Source organism: Chroicocephalus ridibundus, chromosome Z (assembly GCF_963924245.1).
Source record: "Chroicocephalus ridibundus chromosome Z, bChrRid1.1, whole genome shotgun sequence".
In the NCBI taxonomy this organism is placed as follows: Eukaryota; Metazoa; Chordata; class Aves; order Charadriiformes; family Laridae; genus Chroicocephalus; species Chroicocephalus ridibundus.
Window position 1 is genome coordinate 87,036,819 of NC_086316.1, and position 9,622 is coordinate 87,046,440.

The window sequence follows — 9,622 nt, forward strand, 5'->3', positions numbered from 1 at the left end:
AATTAATCACTAATGGGTCATTAACTCTGACTGCTATTGTACAGTTAACAAGCCGAGGCAGGATTATTAGACTCAGCACCCAATTAAGAAGGAGAAGATATTTACAACAAAATGAACAAATGAGCTTTTAAAATGGAATGGGACAATTTGAAAGAAAGTGTAGGAACAGAGAAAACCGGACTGGGTACAAGAAAGGTATGAGTTTGCATATGCTTCTGTCCCTTTATTTGTTTGAAAAATATTTACCTGGCTGTGCCCACTTAATGTTTAGCTGGTTAAAATATTTATTTTTAGCAGTAAACTCATAGCTTTCCTTCAAGGACATGACTGCGCACAGTTTATCGATTACAGGGTTCACATGTTCAACATATAACAAAAGATCGGCTTAAATGTATGTCAATAAAACACGGCTTGACATAATCTTTCAGTTTTCGCTCACAGGTGTTGGATCAGGAGCTTAATATAAGTGAAGGGGCGTCTTCAGCTGCTCTTTCTGCCGTCCTGTCACTGTGCTGCTGTCACTGTTAGTCTCTGACTGCCTCAAGTAACCGAGCGTCAGTGCTGGTCACGCGCTCACCAAAAACTCGGGGGGGGGAGCTTTCCAGTGGCTTTGGATACAGAAGAACTGGAGGCAACAGGGAGGAAGGGCAGCAGCGTCGAAGCGTGGGAGAGCACCACTGAAATCCCGAGGGGCTGCGCGTTACTCATGAGCAATAAGCACAGGTAAGAGCTTCCCGGCAGCAGCTGAATGTGCTCACAGGCAGGAGGGTGTTCCGCATCAGGACCGCAGCCAAGCCATGGCAAGTGGGATTGCTCCTGCCCCCGCCAAGGACGAGTGTGCGGAGCCTCCGCAGTCCCCCATGGACATAGCCCCGGGCGGGCAGGCACTTCCCAACCACGCCAAGAGACGCCGGGGGAGATGCACCTTCTTGCAAGCCCAGCATCCTCAGTCGTGCAAACACGGCTCACCTGTGAAAGGACCGCTGGAGTAACACATAAAAACTGAAGCAATACAGTTTTTGTTCTCTTTCCCACCAGAAGTTTACTTAGGTCTCCTTACTGGAAGTTAGCAACACATTTCCCTGGTCCCCACAGCGGTAGCACTCTCTGCTCCTGACCGCACGGCGTTTCTTTGCTCGGGAAGCAGAGCTGCGTGCTGGGGAGCTGGGCTCCGTTGCAGACACGCACGGAGCAGCACGGGTGGGTCCGGAGCCCAGCGGGAGGGTCTGGCCCCAGCAGGGCTACATCCCCCCTGGCTCAGCAGGGACCACTCGCTGGGGGTCCCTGCAGCCCCTGGCCCTGCGCAGCTCGGAGAAGGGAAGCCCAGGGGCCCGGGCACAGCGTGTGCTGCCGTCCAGAGGCAGGTTGGATCTGCAGGGAGGCCAGGGGAGAGGAAAGGGCGTTTCAAAATAGAGGGATTCCTATTATTATCCTTGAAAGAAGCTCTCCAGACAATAGGTGGGGGCTGCTGTGGACAAGGCTGTGAAGGGATGTTTAGAAACTGCTGTCTAAGGTTAAAAAGCTCTCTGAAGTGAAGCTGAACAAAGCTGACATACTTGTTTCTGACAGGACTCTTAAAAGATACGCACAGATTGTGAAAATATAATTAGATGCCAGCCTTTGTCTGGCCACAACGAGTGGGAAATGGTGAAAGGAGAGGTCTCCCAGTCTGCATTGAATCATCCCCAGGACACAATGAGGGCGCTTGTGCATCCTTCTCTCTTCCCTAATGAGAAACGTTAATTGCCACAACCTCCAGAGTGTGTAGAGCACCCCGTGCCCAGCGGAGGAGAAGGGGTGTTTCATTACAGCTTCTCAGCCCCATTACAGGCAGTAACGGAGATAATGGAAAATAAAGATGCTGCAGTTTTAGTTTCGGCAGCCTGGCGATGGGCATGGGGGGGGGCGAGCAGGGCCCAGCGCCGTGCCAGCCTCCGGGGGCTGCTCCCAGCAGGACGCAGCCAGCAGGACCCCCCGACAGCTCCAGACACCCAGCACCCCGACAGCTACCGCCCCTGCCCCCCCCAGCACCTCAAGGTCCCCTCTCCGAGGGGGCAGCAAGGGGACGGCACTGACGCCGGCCCACTGGGGCAGGGGTGGGCAAATCCCGTCCCAACCTGAGGTGGCCCAGACTCCAGCCCCCGCTTTCCGAGCGAGGACCCTCCCGCCATGGGGCTGCACCCCCGGAGCCCACAGCCAGCTCGGGCAGGGTCCCACTGCTGGGGCGGCGGGAGGAGGGACACAGCCAGGCCTGTCCCACCCCTATGGCTGCAGGGTCCGGTCCCCGCGGCCCACCCGGGTGCAGAGACATGCTGCACAGCCCTGATTCACGCAGGTGGTGCCACTTCATGGCGCAAAAGCAGAAAACCCTCCCCAGGCAACGCAGGCCACGGTTCCCAGCCACCTCACACAGCGCTTCGCCCTACTGCAGCTTTTATTGCAACTATGGCGTCCAGCCAAGGAGGGAGCGCAAAGGAGACTGTTTTCCTAAGCTATGATCAGGGCCCTTACTCTGCAGGGCATGTGGAAAAGGGAATTAAAAGGACGGTAAAATACAAAGCAAGTCAAGGCATTGGGGAAAGGCTGGTGCAAGGGACAGCACTGCCATGCCCAGCCATCCAGGGGAGACGGAGCAGGGCAAGGGTGTCCCTTGGTCGTCCCAGGATTGGCCTTTCCCTGCGGGATTCTCCCAGGTGCTGCGGAGGGAGTTCAGATTGTCTGCCAGGGTTTTCCAATGGACTGGATGTGCTCCTTGGCTTTCATCCGCAAGGCGGCAATGCTGGTGTTGCGCGGGTCTGCCTCGTCCAAGGGGAACTTGTCCACAAAGGTGGCCCCGCACTGGTAAGGTGGCGGTGGTCCCATGGCACCCAGGGGCTGCAGCGCGTGGGTCACTGCCGGAGAGTTCAGGAATGGCGGTGGCGTGTAGCTGCTGGGCAGGCTCTGCGGCGAGGCCACGAAGCCGGGCAGGCTCTGCAGGGCCGTGCCGCTGGGCACTGGCGGGCTCAGCCACGTCTCCAGGGGCAGGTTGCTGCTGAGAGGACCCATGGGTGTTCCCTGCGGCGAGCGGTTGAAGGAGAGGATGGGTGAGTCCTGCAGCTTCATGGAGGTCACCTCCAGCTTCTCCTGCCGCCTCCACTTGGCCCGTCTGTTCTGAAACCACACCTGTAAGCACAGCCGCGTTAGGGCAGCACAGGGGTGCCATGCCGGCTCTGCCACGGCCACAACGGGGCACACAAAACGGAGCCACTGACACGATGGAGCCACAGACGTGGCGTGCCCGGCTGGGCCGGGGCAGGAACGGGATCAGCCGGGCTTGGTAGCCCCGGGCTCGGCAGCCCCGGGCTCGGGTGGGAGCGGTGCCGGGGGAAAGCAGCGCGGGGAGCGCCCGGCGGCGGGGCCAGCCCGCCCGGATCGCCCGCCCGGCTGCTGGCCATCCGCTAGCCACCCGCTGGCCGACCGCTAGCCACCGCCCCGGCGCACAGCGGCCTCGGTAGCCCCGCGCCGGGACACGCCAGGCAACGGGCAGCGGCGCGACCCCGCGGCTGCCGGACGGAAAACGGCCCCGGGCTCCGCGGTGTCCCGCCGGCCGGGCCGGGCCGGGCCGGGGCCGCCGCGTCGGGGCCGTGGGGCCGGCGGCAGCTGCAGGGACGCCCGGCGGTGGCCGTGGGGCCGCTCAGGCGGTGCCGGGCTGGGTTCACGGGGCTCCGGCCGCCGGGATGGCGGGTGCACGCCGGGCCGGGGGCTCCCGGCGCCGGGAAGCGGGGCTGCGCCCTGCCGGGGCGGGCTGCGTGCGGCGCTGGCGGCGGCGGCGGCGGGGCGGCCGGAGCGCGGCCCGGGGCGGCGGGTCGGGCGTTACCTGGACGCGGACCTCGGGCAGGTTGACCTTCATGGCCAGCTCCTCCCGGCTGTAGACGTCGGGGTAGTGGGACTTCTCGAAGGCGCGCTCCAGCTCGTGGAGCTGGTAGGTGGTGAAGGTGGTGCGGTTCCGCCGGTGCTTCTTCTTGGGCTGCTCCTCCTCCGACGGCTTCCCTTCGCCGCCGCTGCCGGCGGGCAGCTCGGGGCTGGCGCTGCCGGGGCAGTAGGGCTCTGGGCGGGGGAGACGGGCGGTCACCGGGGGGGCGGTCTCCCCGCGGGGCTCGCCCGGGGGCGCGGAGGGGAGCCCCCCGCCCCGCTCACCTTGGAAGCGCTCGGCGCGGCCCGGGGGCTCTGTCGGCGGCGGCTCCCCGGGCCCCTTGGGCAGGCAGAGCCGGGCCCCCCGCCTCTCCGCCTCCTTGGCGCTGCCGGCGCTGCCGTCGGGCGGGAAGGGGCCCAGCAGCCCGTCCTCCTTGGTGAAGCCCAGGATGGCCTCGATGCTGTGCAGCCTCGACGGGTTCCCCCCGGGGCTCCGCGCCGCCGGAGCGGACAGCGAGAAGGCGCCCTCGGCCATGGCGAGCGGGGCGGCGGGCGGGTGCATGGGGCGGCCGGCCCGGGGCCCCGCCGCGGCGCTGCGGTCCCGCCCGGCCCCGGGGCGGCTCTGGCGAGCTGGCCTCCTCGGGGCGGGGGAGGAGTGCCGGGGGGCGGCGGGCCAGGGGGAAGGCGAGGCCCCCGCGCCGCTCCGGCATGGCGGGGGAGGCAGGGCATCCCCCGGGCCCCGCCGGCAGCGCCCGCCGCCCCCCCCCCGCCCGCCCGCCGCCCCCCGCCCCGCCCCGCCGGCCCCGGCCCCAGACGGCGCCGGGCGATGCCATCCGGGGCCCCCGGGGCGGGGCGGGCCGGGGGCCGGGCCGGGCGCCCCGCCGAGCTCCGCCGCCGCCGCCGCAGCCCCGGGGCTGCGCTGCCCGGGCCGGGCGCCGTCGGGAATCTGCCGGTTCGCCGGGCGCGGGGGGACGCAGCCGGGACAGGGGCTCCGCGGAGGGGCTGGGGAGGGGCCGGAGCCCCGGGGGGAGGCCGGGGCCGGGGGGCAGCGGGTGCCCCGGCGCTGCGCTGCCGGCCCTCGGAGTCTCTCGGCAGCTCTCTGGCTCGGCGGCTCCAGGCGACGTCCGGCCCCGGCGCTTTTTGAGTGCGACGGTTCCACCGGTGGCCTCCCTAAAGGTGAAGGGCAGGAGGACGCCGTGGCAGCGCTTCGTGTGTGCGCGCAGGGTGAAGGGCACTGGGGGCAGAAGCGGATGCTCCGGTCCCCCGCCGGGACCCCTGCCCGGCGCCTGCCGCCTGCAGAGCCGGGTGTAGAGACCGAGGGAAGGAGCGGGCTGTGGGGAGGATGGGCTCTGGAGACACCTGAAGGAGGTGGGCTCGGCCTTTCAGCCTTCACAAGTCTGGGGAAAGCGCAAGGCAATATTTCTGAGGGAATTTTCCAGTGTAATCGGTATAGGACAGACCCCGTGAGAAGAGCTGGTTCTGTGACCCTGTCCCCTGCGGTGGGAGTGTGGCTGGGAGGCTGCAGGGCAGGGCACGGCTTCATGGGACACCTGCCCAATGCTCCTGGAGGTAAGGCAGAGCGCCACATCCCACACCTTACTTTGTGCGTGGCTTGGTGGAGGACGGGGACTCAGCACAGTTCTGACCAGGCAACAGCATCGTGTCTCCTGCCTCTAGCATCCTCCTTCCTGCATCAGTATGTTCCCTGCTTTTCTCTTTCTGCCACTTTATCACTTTTTATGCTAGCACTTGCCAGTTCCTCTGAGGCACCAGCCATCTTTTGTCCCAGCTGGTTTAAGTGACAAACACAGTGACATCCAGAGTGGTTCTCAGCCTGCACTTAGCTTTGAAGGATCTTCCATTTCAGGCCTGAGGAAAGTCTGTGTGAATGAAGAACACCACTGGTGCTGCTGCTTCTTCCATATATGCTAGCTAGTCTAATAAAAGGCGTGACCTCTCTCAACAAATCTTCATTTTTGCTTCCCCTCCTGCCCCAACAAGATGCATTTTGTGTAGATTTTTCCAAAGGAATCGCTTCAAAACAAAGATTGGCAGTGCTTGCCTCTGCCGGTGCCCACACCCTTCTAAGATTTATGGTCTGATGTCCCAAACTTAATTCCTTTTAGAAGTGCTCAGCTCGGCTTTTCCTACTTCAGGTGAGGTTTGCCTTCACTAGCTGCTTGGGGGGGGGTGTGGGGAGTGGGGGGGTGGCGAGGGGTGGGAGGTTGGGGCCGAAAGGACTCAGCCATCCGTTGCCAAAGAGGGAAGAGGCCAACAGAAGAGACAAGAGAAGGTTAGTGTGGCTTTTGTGCGCAATATGAAAAGCAAGTCAATACCATTGTAGGGGCATTGGAGGGTACTCAAAGCAATCAGCCAGGGGCCATTGTGTCCCTTTAATCTACATGTGTATTTCCCAAGAACTCTATTAGTGAAGATGAATGAACTGTGCAATGTCCCTAATTTCTTCTAATTTGGAGCCTGGGTTTTACGGCACTCACAACCAGCACAAAACATGCCTGTCCCTCCAGAAGCCCTGGGCAAACTCAGGAATCGTTTTTGCTTGTTGTAGCAAAAAAAAAAAAACAAAAAACGTGAGACAAAACCCCTTTAGCCGGACTCTGCTGTGGCAGCAAGTGCCATAAAGGGCATTGGGTCCTGCTTTTAGGGCACCTGTCAAAATGGTCGAATACAGACAGGGACAAGGCTCAATTTTTTTGCTGTCAATCACAATGCAAATGTACAGCAAAAAACCTCCCCCTTCCCCCCCAAAGCAGGGTACGCATCCCACACAGAACACAGCAGACCTTCCTCCCTAATAGAGAAGGATCTTCCCTCGGCAGTGGATGATTACAGTCGCATTTGCCATATGGAACTGCATTTGCCGCTGTAGCATCCTTCTTGCAGGGGAAAGGAGTTGTGGAAAGAGGAAGCAACTCCATCAGTCACAATCTCTAAAAAAATCTGAAAAAAACCCCTGTTCCAGTAGCAGAGCAGAGAGCAGCTCTGCCTATTCCATCTCCAGTTCCAGCACGGACTGTGCTACCCTGACACGCGCGTGAGGCATCGCACTGCTCGGGGGGGAGACAAAGTCTAAGGATTCCTCTGGTAGTCGGAGACTCGCACAGAGAGTGTAGGATGGCAAGGAAAGGGAACCGTCTGTACGTTTCCCTCTGGGGCCGTTCGCTCAATCCTCTGCTGCCACGGATTCCCCTGGATGGGTGTCGCACTGGCGTGAGGCCTCAGGAATTGGTGCTGTGGTACGCGGCAGCTTCTCAAAGACTGTTTACCTTTGGAAATTTACAGGAGCAGCAAGGATCAAATTTGAGAGTGTTCATTGGGGGATGAAATAGGTGGGATTTGCTACTTGCCTTTCCAAAAGATAGCCCCCCCCAGTTCCATCACCTTTTTAAGTTTTTTTTGCAATGTATTATTACAACATTTACTGCTGAAATTATGTTTGGAAGCTAACAAAAATTCTCAAGGTAGGCAACATCTAAAGCACACTTGTCCGCTAGCCTCCCTTCCTGCGCATGCATAGTGAAGACTAAATCAGGATAGTCTTGATCCTGTGGGGGCTGTTGAAGCACATGTGTGGGATGTGGCTTCACACAATGAAATCGCCACCATAAAATGCCGCGGATCCTTGCTTCCTTTCCTCCTGCCTTTTCTTTATGTCAAGCTGAAATAATTGCTGCCTTGCAGAGCAGCCATTTGAAGCTGAAGTCCCGCTGCAGGTGGGACGTGGCTCTCCGGAGCAGTGGTGTGCAGCAGGGAGCGCCGCCCTGGGGGAGGAACGGCACTTTCAAGGTCAGACAGCAAATCTGCAAGGGGTGGGATGGACGAGGGGACAAGGAAAAGGGGGAAATATTCACCCAGCGGGAACCTGTGTCCTGCTGCAGTTTGCATACCCGGTGCCTTCCAACAGATTGTTAAAAACCGACAAAAACTGGCCGTGCTTTTTTTCTCCCCAGAAGTTCCCAAGTGCGCAGGTCAAGAGCCTTCTTGAAAGCACGATGCATGAGGAAGCTGCCGCCTCCTCCCGTCACTGCATCACTTGTACCTTGACCGTCATCTGCTTTTTTTCCTGGTGAGACTTTTCTTTCCCTGCCCCTGGGAGGGCTAGTTGTGTTCTCTCCACCCCGACAAGGTGCTCAGTGGCAGCAGCAGCCCCACAGCGAGCGGTGCCGCAGCCTCCCTGGAGCACACAGTCCCCGTGCCCGTCCCGGCTGCGGGTGGCCGCGGCTGCTCCGGGAAGGGGGCAGCCCATTCTGGGCCATGAGCAGCATGGACCTGGTGTGAGGGCTCCGACATGGGGCTCACCACACTCGGCCGTCCCTCCAGAGGCAGGGAGCGCAGGTTCATGCTGTAAGGCTATATTAATGCAATCCTTCTTTACTTGTTTTCCAATTAGCCTAATTGAATTCGGATTGCTTAAAAGTGGGCACTAGAGACGTTTATCTTGATGGGATGACGGCCTTGAGCTCCAGCGATCCTATTAACTATAAGAACCCCAAATCCCAGGTAGGGTCCGTCCAGCAGCAGCTCCCATGTGACGCTTTAATCTGCTGCTCTTCCGTGTGGTGCACATACACACACACACAGAGACACACACGCACCTACGTGCACACGCATGTCCCTAAGTGTGTGCACATATGTCCTGTTCCTGCACACATGTGCACCAAAGTGCATCCCCGTACGCACACGTGTGCAGTGGCTGCCTCTGAAGGCTCCGGCAGCCTTGGGAGAAAGGTTGTTCAGTGCGAGACGTTGGAGAAAGACCTTGGAGAAAGGTCTTTCCTCTTTTTCTTAAGCCTTTCAGCAGAACCAGTGTGCCGTCTGCCACCCCGTTCTGCTCCAGGCAGCCCCGTTTTCTGTCCCCAGGGCTGAGCATCTGGAGGAGACCTGCATGGCCGGTGATGTGTTCCCCGTGTGGCCCTGCCACCTCCTACCCGTGTGCCCCTCCAGGCCCGCGCTGGTGCCCGAGGACAGGGACAGCCGTGGGAGGGAGGGATGAGCCCTGCGGGTGCCGTGGGGAGCAGGTCAGCCACCTGCGGTGCTGTGAGGGCAGGACAGACCCGCAGCCGTGCCCTGGCCATCGCGCTGCCCTGCCCGGCGGCTCGCGGGGGCGTCTGGGGACACGGCGCCGGGGGCCAGGACCCACCATGTCCCACCGCTCCTGCTCCCAGCCTGGTGCCAGCCCCAGGCCCCCCCCTCCCTGGCCCTGCTCCCCTCCGCCAGCCCTGACGTGTTTTTTGGAATCTCATTAATCGCTTGTTTGGTGATTCTGACTGTACTTTCTTCTCTGAACCCTTAAACCGTGAAAATGCTGATCCTATATGTGCTGACGAATTTAATTAGCTCCTTTAAACCACCAGATGCTTTCAGTAAGATTTTCAGGATGTCCCAGGCACATTTTAATTCAAAGGTCGAAAGCCTTAGGCTTGTTTACTTTGGTGTTTTATAGATAAGACAATTCAGTCTGTAAAGGAACAGAACCGTATGGAGACACCTACCGGGTTTATACAGATACAGAGGGAAATGGCTTGATCAAACCAAAGGCTGATTGAGCTGAGCTGGCGACTATAACTGCTTTATGTAAAGACCTCCTAAAAGAGACCACTTGTCTTTCCCCATAGATAATTAAATTCTCTGGTGACGTGTAAGAGAAGGATCTCAAGAGACAGAAACGGGACCAGAACTCTTGGTGGTTTTAGGCAGTGTTGGAGACTGA

The 9,622-nt window shown here is 60.0% G+C and overlaps 1 protein-coding gene across 2 annotated transcripts; it reads right to left on the minus strand.

Moving 5' to 3' along the window:
• Positions 1–2,188: 2,188 nt before the first annotated feature.
• RAX (retina and anterior neural fold homeobox) lies at positions 2,189–4,644 on the minus strand. 2 transcript variants are annotated; one of them, XM_063320261.1, is made up of 3 exons: positions 4,177–4,644; positions 3,857–4,086; positions 2,189–3,162 (listed from the first exon to the last, which is right to left on the minus strand). In XM_063320261.1, exons 1-3 carry the CDS (start codon positions 4,451–4,453, stop codon positions 2,710–2,712), a joined length of 960 nt encoding a protein of 319 aa, XP_063176331.1. In that variant the 5' UTR covers positions 4,454–4,644; the 3' UTR covers positions 2,189–2,709. The 2 variants fall into 2 exon arrangements, with proteins under 2 accessions (XP_063176331.1, XP_063176332.1); XM_063320262.1 differs by having other exon boundaries at positions 3,857–4,084; positions 4,151–4,644.
• Between the last annotated feature and the right edge of the window lie 4,978 nt (positions 4,645–9,622).

Excerpts from the sequence above, each read along its gene's own strand:
- RAX (XM_063320262.1), bottom strand. The coding sequence starts at position 4,453 with ATGCACCCGCCCGCCGCCCCGCTCGCCATGGCCGAGGGCGCCTTCTCG. Across the intron at positions 4,085-4,150 it reads GGGGCGGGGGGCTCCCCTCC|CCCTACTGCCCCGGCAGCGC; the intron begins GCGCCCCCGGGC and ends CCCCGCCCAGAG. Across the intron at positions 3,163-3,856 it reads TGCCCGAGGTCCGCGTCCAG|GTGTGGTTTCAGAACAGACG; the intron begins GTAACGCCCGAC and ends CTGTGCTTACAG.